The following is a 26914-nucleotide window of genomic DNA, read 5'->3' on the forward strand; positions in this document are numbered from 1 at the left end:
GAAGCTCTTCAGGATGACTGACAGGTGAAAGGAAGCAATATAGCTCACCCCAGTCTGGCTACAAAGTTTATAATCAAAGCAGAGCTGCAGGGAGACTAAAAGATTCCCACAAGGAAAAGTGTTTTTACCTGCAGAAAGCCTTCTGATTTTTTCTGGTCTCCATAATTCTGCTCACTTTGAGCAGCTCTCTTTACTGAAAGAAATTACCTGCATGTTTTTTAAATTACAGATTCCAAGAATGAACAAAGGCACAGTTCTGTCCTCTGCAATGGAAGTTTTCACATCTCTCTTCTATTTGCAGTCCAGATGTAAGCCAAATACTGCCAGAGGAAAGCAATAACCTCAAGAAGAACCTCAGAAGAATTTAATTTTTCTAAGCTTGACAAATATTTGAGCAGTCACAGCTTTCTCCAGCTTTTTTTATCAAAATGACCATCTGCTCATTGGAACTGAATAATTCCTGGTTTGTTGCTTTCAGTCCAGTGTAAGTATGAGCCATTCAAAATTCAAAAGATTTTCATTGACCATACAGCTAATATGCTTTCCTTCCATTTCATAATGAAGGGAAAAACATGATTTAAAAAATCATCCTAGTCACAGGAACTCTTGCAATCTCAAGCTTCAAACCGACACTCTACAAACAGCCTTAAGTTTTTGCTTACAATTCACTATCTCATCAGAAAATCCTGTTGTGAAACTAATTCACCAAATAATTCTGAAAAGCAATTATGAAAAAGGTATGCAAACAGATTAAGTATTGTAATTTCTGAATGCAAATATTTGAGGGATGCATTTCTGAGGTAAATTGAGCTCTACTATTCAGTTAAGAATTCCTATTGCAATAAATATAAAACTGCAGTTGTGCTGTACAACTTAGTTCCTCTTTCATTGCAACTTTCTCATTAGTTCTCTGCTTTTAAAGAATGGAAAACAGTGTTCATCTGGGAATAACAAACTGAACTGATATAAGATTAAATGAAGAGACTAGAGAGCTAACCTATCAAAGCAGGTGCCTGCCCTCACTTCTGTATCTTGGCTACAATTTTACAGAAGGCATGAATCTACTGAACAGTGACTGCCAGACAAATGTCAGTAATAATGCCTTTAAGGGAAGCAGTAGATGATGATGCTGGTTTGAACACATGTGCCTGCAGAGATCTAAGGGTAGAAGATGTTGGCAAAGCCATATTTCTATCATTTTAAAATGGCACAGTCCCAAGAAACAGATTATATAGTATGCAGAGAAACCACAAATATTCAATACATGATTTTAAATATATTCAGTATCACAGTGCAATCTTGTGCTTATTAATAATGATTTTCAATTATACAAGACACGCAGCAATTTTTATGTAATAATATGCAACAAAAGTTCAAATCTCAAAGCTTCTTCCCTTCAGTGCGAGTCAACTCTAAAGTAGTATGTGACTTGGCCCAACAGTTCTTCAAGTTCTCAGACAGACACTGAAATAAAGAACCACCCAACCAAACACTTCAGGATCAAATCTATCAGACTACAGGGCAGCAAGCCAAAAAAAGCTGGCTTGAAAGATGTTGTGAATTATAAATCAGCATTAGAAACCTGAGTGAACTCACGAACTGGAGTTGTTTGAGGGAGCAACTGGGACGGGTATCATTAAACACTGCAGCAGATGAATGCACAGACGAGAGGAAGAAGTCACATAGTTGTTTTACAATATGTCAGAAAGCCAAAAAGGTTTTGAGGTAGGGAAAAATTGTTCTTGACCTCACACAGAAACCATAAGAACACATAAAAATAGTAATATGTAGACAGATAGCTTTTCTTTTCAAAGACATTTCTATATGAACAGGTTTGGCAAAGCAGCAATGGAGAAATAGTGCAGTAACTTTGAGGGGAGTCTTCTAGAGTAAATTAATTGTTTTCTTTCCTCTGCAGCATCATGCCTTTATTTAAAATCTTGTGGCTCGTAAGTGGAGAACAGTAAAGGCTGGGGGAGATTAGGAAGATGCATGAGTAAAACCTGTCCAACCCTGCAACAACATCAGATCACTTGCTTTGGCTGGGCCTTCCAGTGATTAAAAAGCAAACAAGTTTGGGTTCCGAGAGCACAGATTAAGAAAACAGGTTTACTGAGGGCAAACAAATCAACTACTTTAAAGGCAACACTGTTACAGTCAGCAATATAGTTTGTATCAGGAAGCTATGAGATGAAAACATAAAGGCATGTCAGTAGTAAACACTTCTGAATTGCTAAAGGTATGGTAGTCACCTTGAATTCATACAGAGACATTAGATTATAATCACCCGTACTCATTTGCACAGAACTTTTTAATACTTAGCTTAATTCTCTACATGCTTTCAGAAACCTACATGATTATGAAACTGATGAGTCTTCCCTATATTACTCACTGGAATGGATTTGATGTGTGGAACAACACGGGATAGCTTTAGAGAATGTTCTTGACTGCAAAAATAACATTCAGATACAACAGAGCTAACCTTAAAAATTCCTTACCTTGAAAGCACCATCATTTTGGCCTTAGTTATTGTAAATCCTTCATTAATAATGATATCAATTAATTCTCCAATCTTGGGCACTGCATCAGGTTTAATCAAAGCCAGAGTTCTGGGGAAACAAAAAAAAAAAAAGTAGAGAGATACAGCCAACACTACTTTCCTTAGAGGATTGGGCATGCATGTTGAGTTTATATTCAGACAAAAAAACATCACATCAAAGAGAGAAATTCTGCCACAGTCAAACATCCAAATCCCAGTGTCTCATCAATTTCCATGCTGGTCTTGAATGCCTGCACAAGACATTATTCTGATAAGAATGAGCTTTGCACATTACAATTTCCTCAGTTTCTAACCCAAGTCAGCCCACAGTGTTCCACCAGCAGTCATTATTCACTGGCTTCTCCCTTCACTCTCAAAGCAAATAATTTGACCACTTCTTCCTCAGCTAGTGTATATCTCTACAGCTCCTCACTCACTGCTCTGGGTTATAACACAACTGATTTGTCAATGTCTCCCTATGCTTGCTCAGTTCCTTTTTTTCCTAAGGTTCATCATTATATACATAAAAATGAAGCTGTTAAAATTCCCTATTTAGAAATACTACTTAAACACGTGCCTCTTCCACAAAAGTCAAAATGAAATAATTGTTTTATTATTACTTTTAAAATACTTGGGGGCCTCAGTGAGAAGAAAGTCCTTGCGCTTGGTATAGTACAAACACTTTATGGTATACAATTTGCATGCCAAATAGCTGACATTGTTAATAGACACAATAAAAGGTTGGCAGAGGAGGTATTATGTCTCTTATACTGACAGCTATATTCTAAGTGAGACCAATCCAAAAATCTCTACACTCTTCCCCACATCTTTGTTTCTAACTACATCCTGTCTTCTCAATAATTATCTTTTTATACTGCACATCCCCAAGGCCAGGACTGTTTTATTAGTAGGCTTTGCATAGCACCAAGTACACCATCAGCACTAAACGTATTATTAATCAAAAATAACAAGCACAAAAAGGTCTGTAAAATGGCATTTTCTATTTGCATTCATCTTGTGGTGAGTCAACTTCAAATTTGCTCAGCTTACAAATCAACAGAATTATTCAACCCTGTATCTCAGAAACTCCACGTCTCTGACAAACCTAAAGAGCTCTTTCCATCTTTTACACTGTTTCCAATAGTGAAGGCTACCCAAGATAGAATTTTTTATTGCACTACTTCCCTAAATGAAGGGCAAATAATTGCAAAATTCTCATTTTATATACCAGCAGAGCATGGAAAGCAGCCTGTAGGTTAGCAGAGATATATTCTAGCCAGGGCAAATATGCTCAGGTTACAGGAGATGGATGAACTTCCACTACATTTACTTTGAACCTTAAGTGACCCCAGATTGACAGACGCTTTGGGAACAGACAGACTATCTATTTCACAGCAAATCTAAAGGAAGGGAGGTGTTGGGACCAGGAAATGTAAAGAGGAAGATTTGAACATATGTGACATTTCATCTGAAACTAAGGGAGAAACATAGATGGCCTTCAGAGCTCAGAAACAGATTTACTCAAATGTCAGGAAGCTCATATACACAGGCCAGCTTAGGCCTAGATCCATTGGGAAATACAACAAAAAGACTGATGGACTAAGGGTGTAGCCAGAAACTGCATGAGAGTAGTCAACCAAGCCTATGCTTCAGTCCACTGCAGTGCAAACTGAAGTTGATTGAGCTCTATCTTCAGATCAGGAAAGGCTGACCTCTGGCCAACATTCACAGTGTTTGCCACATACTCCATGCAGCCTATGACCCACAGCCTCTTCCCCTCTTCCCCAAGGATTTCACAGCTCCACCTCATTTTGTGATTATTATTTATCATATGACAGGGTGTGCCATGTGCATCAAGGCACATGAGGGGGAGCAGCCACGTGCTTGACCACTGACATGTACCCACCTTGTCACACAATGCATGACCTGCATCCTGGCATAAGAGGTCCTCAACTGTCATTTACCATGAACAGTAAGGATCAAACCACTGGAATGAGATCTCCAGTGCCGTTTGCATTTCCTTGGGGAATACTTTTTTGAATCTATGTAATTACACAGGCTACTTGAAGCAGACCACTAATGCTAGAAATGTTGTCCCTTACTCTTCTAATTTCAAGCTTTCTAGTAAAACTGTAATTCCTACCAACATGTGATGAAATACTGCATTGCGAAGCAATTTATCCAAAAGACACTAATACAAATGTACAAATACAATGAGCAACTCTTATAGCATCATTTCTGTAACATCGATATATAAACTTTAACATTTCAGTGTTAGCTTCTCAGAGGTATGCAGGATAAGAAAAGTATAATTCAGGATGCTGAAGACTTTCTGAAATTGCATTTTGATTCATGTGCTCCATTTTTAGTTTTAATGAGGATTATGTTTTTTGTGGTTTGACACGATACAGTCTGCAAAGTACATTTTGAAATGGTTTTATGTCTAGGAACAAAGGAGAATATGAAAATTAAGCTCATTTGCTTACATTTTCAGAGGGACTGTACAACAGTACTGCAATGAATACTGAAACAATACAAGATGGGAACTGATCAAAGGAGCGGTGCACAAACTATGCTGTGGCTATGCTTTTGAAATCTACTTACTTCTAATAATAGGACTGTTGCATGTACAGCAGCTTATGTCTTGCAGGGGAAGAAACACCGATTATATCAATGACCAGAAGCGTAAGAATACCATACCCTAATCAAAAAAGAATTCAAGTATTTCTGGTTGAGACACAAGCATTCTATTACCATTTTCAAAACCAGTGACACTGACCAACTTTTAAGTATAGCCTATTTAGACTGGACAACCTAGTCAGACAAATGTTTCCCTTAGGTTACAATCACCCAGGATCATAAATGAAAGACTAGTGACACAGAAATCCATCTCATGCCAGTGATTCCTTAAGTGGTACACTCTTAAGTAAGCACATGCTTACTTTACCATTTAGTCACTGTGACAGTTTCCTTATGATACGCTGGGAGGGGAGGAGGGAAGAACTCTCAAATATGGCTGTCTCTAAAAATTGACCCAAGACTTAAGAAAAGTATGTATAGAAAATGAAACTCCATAGAAATGTCTTAGTAATTTTAGCCTAATTCTAGAAAGGGCTTGTGCAAATCTAGCCTCTTTTTACACATCTATTTTGTACCTCATGTATCTAGAGTCACATCCACTTGTTTTACTGACAAAAACAAAGATCCCTAATTCAAAACATCCAAGATTTTTTATATACATTTCTCAGTCTTCCTCAGAGGCCTTTGCTGAGCCTGTCTGCATACATATTCAGTGACCAAAGAATGTATTTCCAAAGTGAAACTGAACTGCTGATAGTCCTGTGCTGATAGCACAAAGGCAAGAAAAAGACGGAGAAACATTCTGCCCTGTACAGCATCCTTATATTATTATTAATAGAATCCCAACAACAGATTATTTTAGGAATTATCACAGTAAGATTTCTGCAATATGTATCTATTAAACTAATAACTGCTGTAAAACCTGCTAGGAAGAGGCCAAAAAGACAAATACCTCATCTGCAACTGTTTTGCCCAAGGACTCTTCTAATATGACCCTGTTTACCCAGTGAAAGCTTCTGTGAAGAAACTGTATTTGGAGGATCTCTTGCCTGTTTAAGACACCTTTCACTGTGTTCCTTTCTATTCTGAATATTCTGAATATGCAACACCACTTGCATATCTATGTTATCTTTGAGCTGACATTCCTAAAATGTTTTCCAAACAGCTGATGTCATAAATTCCCTTCCTTCCTTTTGTAGAGCAGCACAAAAATTCACCCCCTCCCAAGACCACATCGTTAACACAACCATGGTGCTGCTCTATAGACAGCAGCTATGGTTACAAGAAGGAGAAAATGTAATTTTATCATACACTGCCTTTTCTTGGTATAACTGCATCAGCACCAAGGCTTATGCTAGCTTAGGCAGAGCATGAAATACACAACTATAAAAAGTTCAATTGATACAAAACCCATAACCAAGACAGATGTAATCCAACCAAGGCTCCACTGAGGAACGGAGAGAAACAGCCACAGATACAGAAGCCATGCTCTGCTGTTCTCCACTTCTTTTGCTACTCTTCCACCACGCCCAACCCTACCTTGGAGAAGAAGTACCAGGAGCACTACTTCTGAAAAGATTCTGGCAGTTATTTCCACAGCAACACTTTCATGAGGTTAAGATAAAGATGTGTGCTAAAGCTTGCAACTCTTCCAGTATGTCTGGTTATGCATTCTCCAAAAAAACTTGAAAATAAGCCCAGTTAGCAGGAGGGAGCAAGGAAGTAGATGAATAGGACTCACTAAGACATCATACCTAAGAAAATATTCTGTGTTCTTTTCAAAAAAAGCAAAGTAAATTATCAAAATTTATTCATCTGCAAATTCAGAGATTACCTGCACTGCAGTCAATACAGAATTAAATTCACACAGAATGACAGAACGGTCAGGGCTGGAATACACCTCTGGAGATCATCTAGTCCAGCCCCCTGCTAAAGCAAGGTCACCTACAGCAGGTTGCACAGAATCACATCCAGGCAGGTTTTGAATGTCTCCAGAGGAGACTCCACAGCCTCTCCGGGCAGCCTGTTCCGTGCTCTGTCACCCTCAAAGTAAAGTTCTTCCTCATATGCAGATGGAACTTCTTGTGGTTTAGTTTGTGCCCGTTGCTCCTTCTGTCACTAGGCACTACTGAAAGTGGCCTGGCCCCATCCTCTTGACACTCACCTGAAGGTCCAAGTATTTGTAGACATTGGGAAGATCCCCTCTGTCATCTCTTTGCCAGGCTGAACAGGCCCAGCGATCTCAGCCTTTCCTCCCAAGGGAGATGTTCCAGTCCCCTAAGTCAGCTTTGTAGCCCTCCGCTGGACCCTCTCCAGTAGTTCCCTGTCTCTCTCGAACTGGGGAGCCCAGCGCTGGACACGGCACTCCAGATGCAGCCTCACCAGGGCAGAGCAGAGGGGCAGGATCACCTGCCCTGACCTGCTGGCCACGTTCCTCCTAACGCACCCTGGGATCCCATTGCCCTCCCTGGCCACCAGCACACACTGCTGGGCCATGGGCAACTTGCTGCCCACCAGGACTCCCAGGTCCTTCTCCGCAGAGCCGCCCCCCAGCAGGCCAGCCCCAGCCTGTCCTGGTGCGTGGGGTTGTTTCCCCCCAGGGGCAGGACCTCTGTTGAGCTTCATCAGGTTCCTCTGTGCCCAGCCCTCCAGCCTGCCCAGGTCTCACTGAAGGCAGCGCAGCCTCCTGGTGTGTCAGCCACTCCTCCCAGCTTGGCATCATCTGCAAACTTGCTGAGGGTGCGCCCAGTCCCTTCATCCAGGACACTGATGAAGAAGTTGAACAGGACTGGACCCAGTACTGACCCCTGGGGAACACCAGTAGCTGCCGGCCCCCAGCCAGACTGCGCTGTTGATCACAACCCTCTGAGCTCTGCCATTCAGCCAGTTCTCAGCCCACCTCACTGTCTGCCCATCTACCCCACGCTGCCTGCGCTTACCTGTGGGGGTGTTACGGGAGACAGTGTCAGAAGCCTCGCTGAGGTCATGGTATACAACATCCACTGCTCTCTCCTCATCTACCCAGCCAGTCACTCCATCATAGAAGGCTATCAGGTTGGTCAAGCGTGATTTCCCCTTGGTGAATCCATGTTGACTACTCCTGATAACCTTCTTGTCCTCCACATGCTTAGAGATGACCTCCAGGATGAGCTGTTCCATCACCTTTCCAGGGATGGAGGTGAGGCTGACTGGCCTGTAGTTTCCTGGGTCCTTCTTGCTGTTTTTGAAGACTGGAGTAACACTGCCTTTTGCAGTCCTCAGGCATCTCTCCTGTTCTCCATGACCTTTCAAAGATGATGGAGAGTGGTTTGGCAATAACATCTGCCAGCTCACTCAGCACTTGGGGGTGCATCCCATCGGGGCCCACGGATTTCTGGATTTGCTTAAGTGATCTCTAATGTGATCCTCCTTCACCAAGGGAAAGTCTTCCCTTCTCCAGACGTCCTCTCTTGCCTACAAGGTCTGGGAAACCAGAGGGCGGCCATAGCAGTAAAGACTGAAGCAAAGAAGGCATTCAGTAACTCCATCTTCTCTGTGTCCTTCATCACCAGGGCACCCACCTCATTCAGTAACAGGCCCACATTTTCTCTAGTCATCCTTTTCCTGCTGATGTACTTGAAGAAGCCCTTCTTGTTGCCCCTGACCTCCCTCATCACATGTAATTCCAAACAGACCTTGGCCTTCCTCATTGCATCCCTGCACTTTCTGACAACATCCCTTTATTCCTCTCAAGTGGCCTGTCCCTTTTTCCACATTCCATAAATTTCCTTCTTCTGTTTGGGGTTTGCCAGAAGCTTGTGGCTCATCCATGCAGGCCTCCTGCCCCCTTTGCTTGATTTCCTACTCATGGGGATGCACTGATCTTGAGCTTGGAGGAAGTGAATTCCTTGTATATTAATATTATTGTCATTTTATTAAGTCTGTCCTGATATTTTTGCTCTTGGATGGGCTCAAAGTCTTTTCCAAAGCAAGCCTTTCAATCAAACAGAGATAATGAGTCTTATCTTCATTATAAATGAAACTTGTCTTAACAAACAAGCTTATAGGTTTTATGGATATTTTCACTCTATACTTCCTGTCCTCACGCACACAGAATTTAGGAGGTGCTGAAAAAATCCTCAGAAAAAATCCTCCACAATGGGATAAACAATGTAGAGTGGGAATGGGCCTCTCTGACTCCTGTTCCTACTGTTTTCAGTTACTAACACAGAGTAGATCTGACTGGTAAGGCACTAGGTTTCTGCACAAATCCCAGAGAGACAGGTGCTAGTTTCACAGGATCCAAGCCTTTTGAGCCCAGCAGACATCAGGGTTACCATATCAATTCCATCCCAAAAAGAATCCACAAATCACAAGAATCCTACTGCTGCCTGCCCCCAGGGAGTAACAGGACCCCCTGCTTTCTTCCTCCCTCTCTTCTCTCCCAAGAAAACTAGAGGAGGCAGCGGCTGACACCATGGAGAAGCTGGCCCTGAAGATTTATCAGCTAACAACAGCAGTCATGGGTTTGCCCACAAGCAGGGGCCACTTAGCTTCCGACCAGACATCAGTAGGCCAAGGGACTTCAGATTGCACACAAACTTGTCACTATCTCCTCCTCTCCCATAGTACAGAAAACTTACCTCATTTCCAGCAAAGAACAACTGCTTTGAAACCCCAGCCACAAAGGGAGATTTAAAAAAAATGTGCTTTCTTACCTCTCTTTGCGGCTCCCCAGCTTGCGGGCTGTATATTGATCCCCATAGTCCACTAAGGATAGATGACGGGAAAAAACAGTAATTTTGTTGCCCACAAATAAATCCTCAAGATGTAAGCTCTCATATTTGGTGCGCTTCAGAAAGGTGCGACGGTTCTTCACATCATACTGCAGAGAAAAGAAGATCAAAATCTACCATAGCAAGAGTTTTAAGCTGTAGGAAAACTCAATATAATTTTTACTCTACTTTCAGAAATGTCCATAACACTGTGGGGATTGAATCTGATCACTAAATTCATTTAATTCCTAACCCTTTGAACTTACAGGTGTACCAGGAAAGCTCAGCAGACTAAACCGCAATTACAAATTTATTCCATTTAAATAGTCTGAGGCTGACAGCTATCTTTGCATTTTTTATTTTATCATTTGCTTGTGGTAATTCAAGCTGTGATAAACGGGTCAGGTGCCTAGCGGATACCTCTGCCCAGTCTCACTGAGAGTTCCACCTAGCAGATCTACGCTGTTTCACAGACCAATGGCTCACACCAGGAATGATCAAGATACACACTGCGGCAGGTCTCCTCTTCAGGGCATCGTTCCAGTGATACTACGCTTTATTTGACTGCATGAGACTCAGAATTAGGGACGGATGGATGATTGCAACACTAGGTTGAGACGTTCTCACTGCCTAGAGCTGCAAGCTCAAAAACCTGTCAAGACAATTCAGCTATATATCATTATTCCAAGCAAGAAGCAAGACATAAATGTGTAGTATTCTGGGTGGGCTGGCAAAGCACAAAAGGCAACCTGCTCAACGGTTTCTTCACTGCATGCAGATACTACAGAAGCTTTCAGTTTCCTGGGGAAGTGGAATCCTATGAAAGGAAGAGTTTTTTCCTCCTCAGGCCAGACTTTCTCTTCTCTGTCTTGAATTACATGTATGGTCCTCCATTGCAATGGCATATAGACTAGAATAGCATTAAAAGAACAGACATCATTCCCACAAATTATGGAGGGAAAAAAAAATTAAGACCAAAAGTACATACTCCTCCATGTTCTGAAATGTGTGACTACGTTTCTGTCCTGTTAGAAAGCTAGAAGAATTGTAAGTTTTTCCAGAATAGCCAAAACTTTGCAGATCAGAGATTATAAATTATTTTGATGATTCCTTCTGCTGAGGCAGGATTATAAGGAAGAATCGTTCCCTGCTGAAATGTCTTCAGTCCCTCATACATGCTCCTACTAAGTGTCCCCTATTCAAGCGCAGTGGGGAATGAAATGACAACATGCTGGAAAAAAAATTTTTAAAAATCACTTGAATTCAGCTACTTGTTTTTTCCTAGACTCTGCCAGAAAGCCTATTAACTGTCTTGACCATATACAAATTCTTCAGTATCTTGACTAAGAATCTGAACATTTCCTTGGTTATTTCATAACAGTTGCTAGAAAGGCACCCTGAGCTGTTTCTCTTTTCTCAGGCAAAAGGTAAGTGTGTGTGTGTGTGGGGGGGGAAGGCATCAACCTGTGTTAAAGAATTCTTCTTTAGACTGTAATTTTTGATCTGTTTAAAAGACCTTTTTATAAAGCCAATGATAAGCCACAGCAGAAGAAATGTAAGACTGTTTGGACTGTTCCCCTCCTGCCCGTGTACACATAGAAATAAATTACACAAAACAAAACAGTTCTCTGCTAAGAATCTACCCTCTATAAAGATTTCTTCTCTCTTTTTAGGATATCTCCTGTGGAAAGAAAAGTTGTTCAGGCTTTAAAAATTCCCCATGAAAGTTATTAACAGTGGAAAATTCAGAGAATGGGACACCTCTGTCAAGAGATCCAGCTTGATCGTAAAAGCTGCTTGCTGTTCTTGGACAAAAAACTATGCTGTCTTCTTCCAGCTGCAAAGGAAGCCAGAAACTTGTCTCGTTATTCCCACTGTCATTTTTTTTCACAGGAATCAAGACATGAAGGACTAAGAAAGAAAAGGAAAGCTGAGGACTTCGCATAACACAAGCCTTCAGCAGCTCTGCTCTACACTGAGCTGAGCTGCATGATAAAGGACATCTATTGTCAGGGAGGTGGGAAAGAGGATGAAACATCTTTCTCATAAGCAGGGAGAAGCTGGTTCATATTCATTACCTCCCTTCTCCTCAGATACATTACAGGTAAGAGAGGGCTGTCATCTCCTTAGGAAGATACCAAAAGATATAGAAGAATTAAGCAGTAATAAAGAAAGAATCACCAAATTGTGCAGATAAAAAAAAAAAATCCAGAAGAGAATTCTACATTTATTCTCTGTCTAAAAACTCACCCCCAAAAGTGATTTTGAGATATGCTTTCTATGGAGGTGTTACATGCATTTTCGCTTTTTTAACTCCTATCATGATCACTCACAGTCCATACAGACTCATGACTGTATACACACCATACTATCTTAAGAGCAGATTAGCAAAATGCAAAAGTCTACCAAGCCATACATGTTTGATGCTGAATGCATTAAGAAGCTCAAGAACACCTTGAACACTCTTGGTTTTGAGACATTTAGGTGAAATGAACAATTTTGCCAGCCTACACACAGATGTGTAGGAAGATTATTACGGCTCCTGACTGATTAGCTAAACTGTCTCTGAGAAATAAAAAATAAAAATCCTCACATTTTGACAACTGTGCACACACAGACATCATACAGAGAAGTAATTTAAAAGAGACAACATCATGAAAGAGTTTGTTTAAAGAGACTATCAGTAAAAAGTGCAAAGTACATCTCCTCACATCATTGGGTACCATGGTTTCAGTGAGCAGTAGTTTGGGTAAGAAAAGGCACACTACACTAGCTTTCTTATTTCTGCATTTGATATTTATAGCAGAAAAACTAGAATTTGATAATGAAATTACCAAATGTGATTAACCAGATCTAGGCTATTCTCAAGACCCTTAAGTCTTCATTAAAAATTGGAAAGGACTAGTCCAAACCATTCACTCATTCCTAAAAGGAGGCACAAAGCATTGGTTGGTTTATTAAGATTATCTGTACAGTACATATTACCTTTCTTATACATGCCTGCTACTCCAAAATGCTTGCTTTAACCTGCTGTCAATAAACAATGGGGATTAGTTGAATAAACTGCAAGTAAGAAAGGCTGTGTAAGCACCACTGATGGAAAAATTTAGATGCATTGTCTGGAATGTCCTTCCTTTCATTAAAACCAGATTAACAGCAATTTACCCTTTCCTCTAATTTGATAAGACTCTTTAAATTTTACTCTTCAGAGACTTCTGGAGTTCTTGCTGAAGCTTATTTCCCTGTTTGGAATCAGCTTCAATTTATATTTCTCAAGCAGTAGGTCTGTGTTGCAGAGTTTCAATTCTGAAACTGAAGTAGAGATTGAATGAAAACAGATTTGTGAAAATGAATCTCTCTACGCCAAAGCAAGCCTTAAGAAGAAGAAAAAAAAATAAACATGGAAGCTCTTCCACATGCCTCACTGTGAACTTGTATTTTTGCTTTTCTTTTAGTTTTAGAAACTGAGCAAGATACGTCTTAAATTACATTTTCCTTACATGGAAAATTAGTAGGCATAGGCAGTGGCTTGTCATTTTACAAACTGTTTAATTGCATATTACACTTACAGCAATAGAATTTTTTTCTTTTATTCTTACCATTTCAACTGATCCATCTTTTGGATAATACAGAAGTTCATAACGCCGAAAGAGCGAAGCATTTGGGTCATACCATTCAGCAGTGAAAGCAAATCTGTCATCTTGACTCTGGAAAAAAGAAAAGGAGGGAAAGGGCTATTACAGAAAGCATACATGTTTTATATGTAAAAACACACAAATAAAAGAATTCCTTCTATTTGTTATCAGAAAAGAAAAAAAAATCACTAGTAAATGCACTTGCACACTCTGCGTATCATCTTCTGCTTACCACAGCTGGTGACATATTCTCACTTGTTAACTAACAAGTATGGTGGAAACAGCATGGCAGTTTTGCAGGCAATCTCAAAACTTATTCTGATTTCATCAGTCATGAAACATGGACTGTTGTAGAAGTTGCTGTTAGACTTCTTAATTTTTTGAAAGTATTTGATTTACTTCCATTTATTAAAAAGTTTATGTTAGCTCACAATCACGTTATAGACCCTTAATACATTTTCTACACATCCTACAAGAAAACACCATCATCTTCCTGAGCAGTCATATCTGAACTCCTGTTAATGATGAGATAAACATATTCAAGTTAAGGACATTAGTTTGACTCACTATTTAACCTTCTGAAATTTACATAAAGCATAAATGGCCCAATCTCATTTACAACTCATTTTCTGCCCCTAAGGAGTGCGGCAAGAAAGCTAGATTGCAGTAATTCTAAAACTGTAGTTACCTGCGTAGTTTCTCCACTCCTCATCCTTCATAGGATAATCCCCTACGGGAAAGTAAGCACGAAGGTGATGTGGATGTGGAGTTCTAACACCTCTTAGTGGTATATGTTTGTTAGCTATTGATACTCCAATATTAAGTTATTTGATAGCTATTGAATGGAGCTCTAAATTTTTATTTTCCACAACTCCTCCAGATCTGACTGCTACTCCTAAAAGTAAGGAAGGTCTTGTCACAGGCTTCTACTCTTTAGATGTATCTGTATTCTTATATATCTTAAACGTTTAGCTACCACTGGGTGTCCAAGTTGAAGCCATGTAGGCCTTTTCAGTCCTTCAGATTTTAGAAGACAGCGGCATTTCAGTTGTTTCAAAGACTACTCAATAAGCAACAGGATAGAAAATGTTCCTGTGGGATTCCATGACTATTCTGGAACACCAGCAGGGGAAGAATCATAATCATTGTCCTAGTGAGTGCAAGCCTATAGACAGATAAACACTTAAAAAAAAAAAAAGACACAAAACTGAACCCCAAACCAAACCACACCACCCAAAACACCACCACTGAACTTGCCTTTTGTGTCAGCACATTTTTTTCTTTCAGTATCTTCAGCTTAAAACTGACATAGGACTAAGTGCTTCTGCAGTCTGAAGTCCTAACACAAGCAGCAGCAGGAAAGAACGCGATAATGTAGAACAATTTCAAAATTTTACAATGTGATGAATACTTGTACCTGTTCAGTTAAAAGCATCACAGCAAGTGCCCCACCCTCCTGTCAGCCCTTATGATATCCCTACACTGCAAAACAAGGTAAGATTATATCACAGAAAGACTTACACAGATGGGGCAGCACAGAGCTCTGTGGAAGGATGCAAAGCTTTAATTTCTAACTGTAGAAGTCTATACAGCACTGAAAGCCTTATTTACATGAGCTACTTCTGTGTTATCTCTCTACTACATGCTGCAGTCTTTGATAATACTCATGTTTCTGGTGCAGTATCCAGCACAAAAACTCCCTAGGGACTTAGCCTGGTTTCTGGCCCTTACTTAAGCTAGACTCATTCACGTCTTTATTGCTACTGCTGTCATTCTAGAGATATAAGGCCTGAACAAACTCTTCCTTATGTCAAAACTCACACCTTAATTTTTATATATAGGCCTGTTGTTGGCAATTAGCAATAATAAAGGTTGGTAGACAATAATAAATGACTGATTGCAACCTTGATCTTAAATATACTCATACTGCTAGAAGACAAGACAAAACATTTGATCAATTCATTTGACCATTATCTCATCAAGCATGGATTTAATAGAGAAGCAGTTCTCTACCAAAGAGGTTGTCTAAAAAGAAAACCAGTTCTGTTTCTAGAGTACTATCTCCAGAAGTTGACTAGTGATGTGTGAAATAAAAAAATATGTACCATCCTTAATCAATGCCTCCTCGTAACATGCAGACATATATAACTGCATTACTTCATGCTACTTATTTCATACTACAGCACCACTCTCAAATAGATTTTCTAGGTAGCAGTTGCCAGAGAAGCTACTAATTTCTGTTTAAGCAAAACTTCCAAAATTTCCAAATGCTTACTTTTTCCAGGAAAGTAATGTATTTACGTGAACATGCAAAGAAAACACCATTAGATTTTTCACTTAGTCACCAGTATCAGTCATCAGCACCTTCATGATTACAGTGAGAAACTATGTGCCTTGTCTTGTGAGGAATTGGCCTGCTTTTTTTCTTTTAACACAACGTTGGTTTTAAGATCCATTTGAAATTCATTTTGTAAGATCTCACTCAATGTCTGAGCTATTCACATGTGTTATTCAGCAAGCTCTGCTGGCAACTGCTTCTTATTCAGCTGAATGGCAGAAATTACCATTCTGTATTATCTTCTTTTAGCATTGTAAGCAAAGGCAAGGTAACAAATGCTACTTAGACTTGAAAATCACTGCAGAGCTAATCCCCAAATGCCCAGTAATGTTATCAGTAAGCAGAAAAATAATTAATCAATTACTATTTTGTGTCTGGAAAATACAGAGAGCTAACAGTTTTCTAAAATGACCAAAACAAAGTCTGTAAAGCTCCTCCTGGGCCATAACTAGAATTTCCTCTGCTTTATGGATATAAAATGATCACAATAAGTATTTCTAAACGTGGAGAATAATAGAAGAAAATGTCAGAGCTTATGGGAAACACTGTAAAAATAATTGGAAACAGATCATGTTTGTGAACAGGTAGACTGTTTCAGAGGCATATACTGCAAAGTGAAGAAATTCATTCTTAGAAGCAAACTGAAGACCCTGCCAAACAAATATAACGTAAAACACAGTAGGTCTGCATTTTTACTATTGCAGATTCCAGCAAATAGTCTTAACACAGACAGAAGACAATCTGAATACAATCATCACATGGAATAATGTGAACATATTCTGGTGAGCTCTTGCCAGGCATCACTGTAAAACTGCCACTCCAAGTCATCAAAAACACCAACCAATTTAAAATCCCAAGTTTTAAAAAGTGAGTACATATTAAGCTCATAATACCTCTTTCAAAAATGAGAATAGAGACTTTTTTTTACTTATTAAATGCATGAGTAGGATTTTGCAGGCAAAAACCAGACACAAAAACCTAAAAATCTGCCTACTTCCCATCACACATTGTAAGGATTGCAATAAAATTTTAAGTCTTCACAGGCCTGAAATTCTCTTTCCTAAACACTTACTTTCAATCAAATTACTGCTCAATCAAAAGAACCAGTATGGCAAACAACTTTCTTACATACCCTTTCTTTCACTAGTGTGCCCTAGACTGCAATGTGAGAAGGAGTCTCAAAGATGAGGAAGCACTATAGGAGACATGCTAAGTTTCATCCTTGGCTTCTGTTCATGCTCCTAACAAAGGAAACAGAGAGAAAGTAATTGCCCTGAGCAGTGACTAGACACCAGCGATAACCTGTCAGGTGGTATCGTCTTCAATGCACCACACTGCTCTGGACCAACACAGTCTTGAAAAGGGAAGACTTCACAGCCCTTGACCAGAGAGCCCCAGCAGCTCATTGGCCCAGGAAATGGCTGAAACAGTCACCAGTGAAATCACATCCCTGTGAACATCTCAAGTAATAAAAAATCAAGTGAATCTATAAATACATTATAACTCAGAAAATTCTGGCTTTAAAGCATTAGTTTCCATTCATTCTGTACTGTATCCTCATTAAAATCACATAGTCTCTGCTCTCATGACTATGCGATTAACCAAGCAATACCTAATGAGGGAGAAATAATTTTTTGTAACTTTTCACATCAGTGGAAAAATTACCATCATTAAAAACGCCAGCAGTTACTGTGCACTTTATATTTACATATTGACAGTTTTAGAGTAGCTGTCTTTAGCCCAACTTTTACAGCCCCTTTCCATGGTAAAATCTAGGGCCACCAAACTCAGTGACATCAAGAGTTCACCTACTGTGAATATGCAAAGAATAATCTTTTTCTTTCTTCCTCCTTTTACAAGCTGCATGGAAAAACATTTGGATGCATGTGTAGGTTTTGCTAGCTTACACTTTTTTGTTTATATTAGTATGTGTGAATATGCAGTAGGATGGCTCTGTGCACATGAAAAACATTTATTGAAGTACAGTCAAATTAAAAAAAAGAATAAATTTTGTACTTGGTTCTGAAAGTGATGGGGGAAGCAATCATTCTTAGCCAGCATGGGACTAAGTTCTAGAATCTAAATCCAAGCTCACAAAAACACTCCGCTGCAGAGGGAAATAGTTTGTCTGGAACATAGCTGCCAAGGAAGCTCATAACCAGAAAGCGGAACGGTTAGCAAGCTGGACAGGAAATGATCTCCTGTCCTGTAAAACTCTTGGACTTCCAAAGAGCTTCTGTTCTGCAGTAAAACAAAAGCAGATCTTCCAAAGGTTTTCATGAGAAGCAACAGTGGTAGAACAGCAGCTCAGGGACTAAGGAACTTGAATGGGAAGGTGGAGAAACAATTTTATCCCTCTACTGTGAACCATGGAGAACATACATTTAGGTTTGTTTTTCCCAGCTTGAAGATGCCTCCTGACTGCCACACTATTTTACTATTCTGAGGTGAGTACTTCTGTCCCAGGAAATCAGGAGCTACGGAATTTTTTTTCTGCTGGTCATACACACACTTCTCACAGTCTAAGGGAAGGGCTGTTTAGATGCTTCCCCTCGCTATTATATGGGCAGTATATTTCTATTGAGATCCTGCCTTTCGCATTACTTCCTTTTTCCATTATACTGTTAATTCTGTCTCATCTGTAAGCTTGAAGTTCGTTTCTTTCTACCAGTTTGTCACTTCACGCTTTTGAGCTGCGATCTCTGTGATCTATATTTAAGTGGAAACAACTACCCATGCTTAAACTAGTTACCAGCCTGCAATGCATCATAACCCCTTTAGCTTACTACTGAAGAAAACTTTCCAGGAAATAGTATCAAAATATTTCTTAAAATCAAAAATCTGAGGTAGCTAGAAAGTGCATCTTTACACGTTATTAGCAATCTGGTCTCTATGAGGCTTATACACACTAGGAACTTCAACACACATGACATATTTGACACAGGCTCACAGCCTGTTGCCCACATATTCACAAGTTTAGGCGTCATGAAGAGTATTGCTATGTTTTAAGTGGGCAGCTTCGTGTCTGTTGCTCCTTTGATATTCTCAGTGACTCAGTGACTCTGAAATCAGACCAGAAAGAAAAAGAATCTAAGGACCTGAATCAACTCCTGAGAAAGCAATAAAAAGACCGCACAAACCTCAGCAAAAGCTGAATCAGAGCCAAAAGGATCCATCTTGATATCTGTATTCTATATTTGATAAAACTCCGTGTTGTCACAGAGAAAACCTGCAGCCAGGTCTTAAGAATCTTAGAATCAAGATTCTTAAGATCTTAAGAATCAAGATGTTTCTATGAAAATCACCGGGAACAGGATGAACTGACAAACAAGACAGAGACGCACACACGCATGCACGTGTACGTGTTCTGGAAAGATTGCCCTGAAACTTCCTAAAATCCTGGCAATAATTTTAAGAGAAACATTTCTTTCACAATGTGCCCCCCACAGCCAGGCTGGTGGCACTCTCAAAAATATTTTAGGAGAGAAAGGATATTTTTATAAAAAATGAGATGGCATCAAAGGACAAGGATACAAATTATTAAACTTTTCAGGTGAAGATACCTTGAGGCTGACTGACTCCAACATCAGGTAGTCTGGTTATGCATTAACATGTACTTATGTTTCTAGAAAAAAAGAAGAAAATCACAAATGTATGTGAGTTTGCCAACTATGCTCTTTGGCAAAATATAGAATTTGTTGAAATGGCCACTCAACAGTTATCTTTCTCCTTGTCTTTCCTCTTTGTAGGTTCTACAAAAAACTAATTATTGCCATAGCTGTTGGTAGAGTCCTTAGACAGATGTTGGCCTCCTGCTCTTCAGACAGTGGGCTGAAGTGGGGGACCTAACCAGCTGCCTTCATCAAGAACATTATTCTCAGAACTGGGTCCAGAAGTTACTGTTGTAGATGTATGATCAACTTCTAACAGCAGGTATCTAAGTCCCATTATGAATTATTTGAAACAGTTCCTCAAATCTCACATATCACCACTCACTCACCCTCCAGACCAATCACCGCTTCAGATTTAACTCTACTTCCCAGTCCTGAAGGGGAGTTCAGCACAAATAAAAACTAAGTCACTGATAAACTAGTCTGAGGAGCCAGTCATGAATTTTCAGCCAGCTCTATTTCCACCTTCCTCCAAGGCAGCTACTCACAGTCTTACACTCCCCCAGCAGGCTGCAGATAGAAGCACTGTCACAGCGTTACCTGCTTGCTTAAGAGCCCCAGAAACACTTTGATTGCTTTAAACGGCTCACTTACTAGTTTTTCTGTTCTCCCGTTCTAACATCCAGCTCGCTTTTCTTTATTTTCAGCTGAATGCTTTTAGGTGCATCTGTCTAGAGAACTGCAGACCCGGCAGTATGCCCAGCTTTTCAAGTAGCACTTGAAATTCAGAACACAAAACAAAAAAAAGTAACTTCAAGTAGCTTTAAAGATGGTCTCAACCAGTGGGTTAGGAATGCTTTTCTTTCATGTATGGACATGTTAAATGTGATAGTCCCCTGCAGATAAATCTATAAAGCTGAAAAAGGAAAATAAAAAACATCTAAAACAACTGGAATCTCCACAAAAATGTAACTTAAAGTCAGGACATCAAATGGGGCACATCAAGCTCTTCACGGACTTCTGAGCAATCTCAGAAAAGTCAACTTAAACTTTTGTGCATCCTTTTCTCCAGCTGTAACAAAATCCTTATTCCATGAGGGCTTGCCACTCTGGGCACTAGTAAATAAAAGGGATACTTTTACTATAAAAGCTGTAGAACAATTCTAGCTTATAAAAAACACCTTAGCAACTTCTTACACAATCTGTGTCTGGACTGCTGCAGTGCGATGAGCCTGAGAGCAAAGGAATGGTTAGCAGAACGGATGGTGGCGGTTCATCACAGTGCAAAGCACTTGCTTCTTCATCAAACGTGTTCATCTTCATAGTTTCCAGGCACTATATGCCCTTCAGTCTGACTGAACAAGGACAGAATATTTAACTACAACAGAAAACAACCTTAAGCAAATACACTTCCAAATCGCTATTCTCTGCCTTTCTTTAGGACTACCTGTCATTACTGAATGACAAGTACTTCTGCAAGCACAAGAAATAACGAGGCCTGGTTCTCTATACTCATGTTTCTCATTCCTGACTGTTTTGACCACAGCCTCTCTTCAGCCCAGGCATTCAATAAAGGCTCATACCCACCTGGATTCTCTGATGTCTAACTAGGGTTGATCTCACACCGAAGCCTCTCTTTAAAGATGCCTTAGAGGGCTTCTTCCCCCTCCCCATTTTTAGGAAACCTGGAGGAACATCATTATCCCTCCACCAAATCTGATCGAAATCTGCCAGTAAATTTCAAACTTCACAAGGTGAAAACTTAGTGGTCAGATACACACCAACAAAACTTTGGTTTTCTGAGGCAAACAGGCTGAAAGCAGCTGTATGAAAAACTCTGTTTGCACACTACAAATAATTTTCCATCATCAATTCTTTAAAAGAAAAACTTCCATTTGTGAAAGAAAAGGAAAAGGCAAAAAATGCAGAACTAGTTAAGCCATTAAATGTTAACAACAATTTTGCAAGACAGAAACAAGAGATTTCAGACATACTGATGGTATTTATTAAAACAACATCCTGAATGGCAGAAAATGCTCTCATTCTCAGCACTTTAATGCACCTTAAATCTTGAAATGAATCCTCATCAGTGCATGCTTATTAAGCTGTGTTATTCAACCCATCTTCTACCTTCACAGTTCCTGTAACACAGGATATTTTCCAGGCAAAACTTAAATCCACAACACTGTGTAGATAGAACGCTCAATTAGCTCTGTCTCTTAAAACTCATTTTCCTCCTACTCTCCTATTCATGTTTCTGACACACGAGCTGGTATAATTTTTAGAACTTAAATTCTGCAGCCCCCTTGCTGCTGTTGGACCTCCCACCACTCTCTCAACAGGCTTTTCTGTAGTCAAAAAGTAAAACCAAAAGATCACTTTTCAAATGGAGAAACATCTGGCAACTTCAATTTCCATGACAATGTCTTGACTACAGATGACTCTCAATCTAAACCTCATATTCAGAAGCTCACTGGTGAATTTTGTGTTATCCCTTTTTATCCCCCCACCCCCCTTGTAGAAAACAAATCCAAACTAATTAAGTATGAGTTAAATTATTAAAATTCTTAATAATCTTTGGAAATCTATTAAGTGAATCAAATGCTCGACTGCATTTCCATTTAGCCTCCTGCAAATAAGTTCTACATCTTTTAGATCCATGGTTATCTGACTCCCAGTATTACTGGTACCTAGGCTTTTCAGATGCCTTTTGGACTGAGTTCATACAGCTATTGCTGTATGTATGCTGTATACATGTTCATACAGCTATTGGTGCCTGGACCATCTGTTGCCAAGTAACATGGGGATACTTCTGCCTCTGTAGCACTAACCAAGTGAATCTTCCTCTTCAGCTGGGATCTCAGTTCAGTAAATCATCTCCCTATACTCAGGGGTTGTGATGAACACAGCTCTAGAAGGCTGAAGGCCCCAGATTTTCTTCTCGGACTTAGGAATCTGCAACCCCACTCACATCAGTGAAATTATCTTGCTGTTCTGTCAATTTACCAAGCAAGAAATCTTCTTTTACCATTAAATTATGTAAATTCTATAAGCTTCCTATGAAGCATGCAGGCATGATCAGTGTAACATATTCTCCTTTTTTCCCAGTCTCTCATATAAGAGAATCAAGAATTTAAATCCTCAACCATTAATTCCAATCCTCTACAATTACATGTTATGGTTAAGTACTTAGTTACAGTATTCATGTTATTTTTCTAATTATGGAACACAATTTCTCTAAAACACATGAAGGATGCTGTAGTGCTGTTCCCTGCTCTGTGAAGACAGGTTTAGCTTTAGAAGACCAGCTAAATTTTGTCTTTAGGGGAATATATCCTCATTTAATGCATGTTTATAAAGATGCAGATCATAAATTATATTATTGTACTCTTAATTACATGATCACAGGTTAATTCCTCTAAGAGCAGTCAGTAGTGCTCAGCACGTGCCTATCTGCCTCCAGTAACTCAAGAGGAGTCTGACAGTGATTTTAGCGAAAGCAAAGCTGTTCCCTGACTCAGAACAGCATTTGTAACACAAGTCACCTCACATAATAATATCTGAGCATAAAGTTTAGGTGCTTTGCGCCTACTCAGTCACTAGTGGCAGAACTAATGCTGCCATGGTCAGCTGCTGAATGCTGGGTCTCAGACTTCGAACTATAAGTTTAGTGTCTGCATGTGATCCCACAAAGCTACGCATACATACATCGCTCTATCTGTGCACACCCCATTACAACATTCAACCTATATTGTACTTACAGAAAACACATTTTTGAAAGACTCAAAAACTTGGCCCAACATTAAAGGTGATGGTAATACTCAAAGATAAGTCTTCTTTTATAGAGACCATTCCTCCAGCAAACTTTCAGCTTTCAATTTCCAATTTTTCAGAATTAAAGCTCTTCAGAGGAACACTGAATATTTTTTTTCTTTTATTAAGATTCTGAAATGTTTTCAATTTTTTCCCCACACACATTCTTATTCAGGTCTTCCATTAAATTTTCAATCTCCAGTAGAATCAATCTGGAAAATTTCAAGCAGAATGCTTAAATTTCAGAAAGTTACAAGAAGCTGGAAGCAGAGGTTTGAAAGGAAACACCTACAAATCCTGAACCAAAGCTGTCAACAGCACTTCAAAGGAATATAATGCCTACAGCATCTTCAGATTACTTCACCTCATAATAATCTTCCGAAAAGCATTTTTAACAAGAACCCATTGGTTGCCTTGGAATCACAGCTAAGAGAGAAGCCAGCAGATACTGTGAGCGTTAGCACCAAGGACTTTGTGAGAATGCTCCTAAGACCACACATGCTGCATCTACCTTGAACAGTCAGAGGTTATAACAGTCAAATAACTATTTATGATCCTCTGAAGCAAACAACTCTGCTGACACATTTGTTATTCACTACTGTGGGCACTTCAGGCAAACATTTTTTCTACACTGCTGTTTAACCAAATGTTGACATTAAAATACAATTTTTTCTCAGATTGTGTCAAATATTAATTCTAAGGTAGTTGGACTAAATTGTTTTCAGCTAGTACAGATGTGTATATCCTTTATTCTAAAGTCAGACTAATGACAAATTACATGTGAACAGAAGTTCTCATGATAAAAGCTGTTCAGCAACTTCCCATTAGTAAAGCTCTCAAAAATTAAAAACTTCTGTTGGGCAGAGGAAGCAAAGTCGGTAAGTAAATCATGTTCTTAAACTGCCAATCCTAATGGGCTTTTACAGGTTCATCTTCTGAAGATTTGTTCTACAATCCACAGATTTACTTCTCTCCCAGAGCGTAACACTTCCGTCATCACAGTTTGAGCAGACTATGTTATTCCCCAAAGATGCAAAGGTCTCTGCTGGATGCAGACAGTGACTAAGAGATTCCAATCCCATAACACAGTTTTGGTCAGGCTGCTTACTTCCACCCTCACAGCTGCCCCCTGCATTAGTGCATTTGATGTTCAGCATTTTTTTAAAAAACAGGAGGTTACATTTCCCACTTTATCCATTTGTAAAATGGGAATAATCATCATCCTTCCTTTCACAGAAGGATACCAAGGTTTAACAGTTAAAATATCCATACTATTTAGGCATTGTAAGTCTCCCTTGGTTCTCCCAAAAGCATGGCAGAGGCAGCTCACCGAGTTCATCCTAATTTTCTGTTTCTGCAGACGCTGCATTACAGCACAGGAACCAGGAATTTGTGGAAAAAGTTAGAAAGGGCTGCTAAAGCTGCCCAGCCCACTGTCTCTGCAGCTGGCACCAGGAACCACTGCTAGTCCAGAACGTCAGTAGGTGCAAGGATTGGATCCAGACGACAGTTCCCCTCCTCCCCCCCCCGCCCCGACAGTGATGTGGGGATCTTCAGACTTACAGGCCATGGTTCAGTTATCAAAGAGTGTACCCTAGCAGAGACCATCAGACAGGGTGAGGACAGCATTGCTATTATGTAACTAGAAAATATTCAGCATAGTTCAGTCCTGCTCCCCCATACTCCAGTAAGAGAATAAGTAGCAAGGATAAAATAGGAGGGATACTAAGTTTAGTGAAGGATCATACTTAAAAACGCATATTTTCATGTGGAAGAACAGGTATCCAGTCTCAAGCATGCATGCCCACATCTCCCCTCTTCTGCATAAAAAATGTGATTTTAAAAAATAATTAAGGTAGTTAAAGTTATTGAAGAATCCCATAACAACAGGCAACTGGCTCTGAGAGAGCCACTTCTTCACAAATACAGGAGCACCCTCTGGTGCTCAAAGACAGGATTTAAACCTCGGGAATTCTGAAATGATCAGTAAGAAGCTGCCCCTGCCATCTCTTCTAGTGCACTATGCCTCACAATTAGTAACCTTGTAAGAGGAGGTAGAAATGACTAAATTATAAAGCACAGATCACCACAGCCTGAGTGATGAAGTTCTTTCACAGAGGAAAGCTGCTGACATGCACACATGGCCTTCTTCAATACCCAGGCTCCAAAAATGCCAATGCCATGTGTTTCAAATGCACACCAGAGCTGTTCACTCCAGGACAACTTGCAAGGGCCACCTCTCAGAGTTCTCTTGTACTGGGAACATACTTCTCCACTAGGCATTAGTGTGAGAAAAGAAAGAATTTCTATCTTTTGTATGTGCTCATTTGATCAGGGGACATTCTTGCTACACTTGCAACTACTTGCTAAATTCTCACTCTTAGAATTAAGCTGCGGCAGTGTGTTCCAAAGCCCAGCTATACTACTCCCTTTGTCAAACTTTACACTGGTTTTTTCTTTCCATTTTGGTGGCTGGGAGAGAACTACTGGTTTCCACCCACAAAACCCCACTGACTGACCCTGGTGCGTTGCGTAGGCACCAGTGCCTCCGGTTTCAATCTATGTAAGGACACAAGCGAACACAAAATAGTTTGGGAGGATTAAGCCAGGCCCACTTGGCTGACTTCCAGGAAATAGTACTTTGGGTTATTCCTGCTAGCCACAATTACAGTTAAAGGTCAATGTTCATGGAAAAAGCCCTCTTGAGATTCACAGCAATAGGGGTCCCCTACCACCACTGTTTCTCACCAGCCAGTTACTGATTAACAGAGTATCCCACCTGGATATACTAACTGGATGTACTAGATCACCATAGTATCTCAGAACTGACACTTAAATGCTCAACTGAACAGCCAAAAACACTTTTCAGAGGCACACTATTCCCTTGGCTTAAATGAAACAGGCACTAACAAACAGAAAAAGAAAAGGTTCAGGTTTTAGTATTTAGCCACTGGCCACCAAGACAGTCAGGAGCTGGAGAACATGACACATGAGATAAGCCTGGGCGAACTGAGCCTGCTGAACTTGGAGAAGGTTGAGGGTGACCTTACTGCTGTCTAAAACTACCTAAATGAAAGACACCATAAAGACAGAGCTAGACTCTTCTCAAAGGTGCACAGTGCTACCAAGAAATGAGACGGGCACAAGCTGAAACATGAGACATTCCAGTTACATATTAGGTGGGAAAAAAATTACTAAGAGTGTGGTCAGACACTGGCACAGGCTGCCTAAAGGTGTGCAATCTCCATCTTTGGAGATGTTCAGGCCCTGCTTGGAACACAGCCTGGAGCAGCGTGGTCTGATTAGACCTGTTTTGAGTAGGCTGGAGGTCCCTTCCAACCTAAATGATGATTCTGTGATTCTTATTATAGCTTGGTGGCTCCTTGCCCAAAAGTAATGTCTATCCTTCCAAGCTTCTCCAGAGCCTACACAGATCTGTTGGGTTGATATATTAACAATGGTCCAGATGTGCTTTCAAAAAACTATGAACTCTGACAACATTCTTAATTATAAATTTTATCACATCTGCCTGGAACAATTCTTTAAATAAGCACTGGCTTATTTTTTTACTTATTTTTTACTGCCACCTGAAAGAAAAGTAACTTTTGTAACTTGTAACTTTTCTTTACTCCTGACAATGGTTC

At 39.9% G+C, this 26914-nt stretch overlaps 1 protein-coding gene across 1 annotated transcript in view; it reads right to left on the bottom strand.

Annotated features, from left to right (window-relative positions):
* Positions 1-26914, bottom strand: part of NME7 (NME/NM23 family member 7) — a 94986-nt gene that overhangs the window by 62687 nt on the left and 5385 nt on the right. Inside the window, exons 2-4 of the mRNA XM_055809201.1 lie at positions 13473-13580; positions 9817-9983; positions 2499-2609 (exon numbers count right to left, since the gene is read on the bottom strand). Coding sequence (XP_055665176.1) covers positions 2499-2609; positions 9817-9983; positions 13473-13580 — 386 coding nt within the window. The remainder of the gene's footprint in view (positions 1-2498; positions 2610-9816; positions 9984-13472; positions 13581-26914) is intronic.

Source organism: Falco peregrinus, chromosome 6 (genome assembly GCF_023634155.1).
Source record: "Falco peregrinus isolate bFalPer1 chromosome 6, bFalPer1.pri, whole genome shotgun sequence".
In the NCBI taxonomy this organism is placed as follows: Eukaryota; Metazoa; Chordata; class Aves; order Falconiformes; family Falconidae; genus Falco; species Falco peregrinus.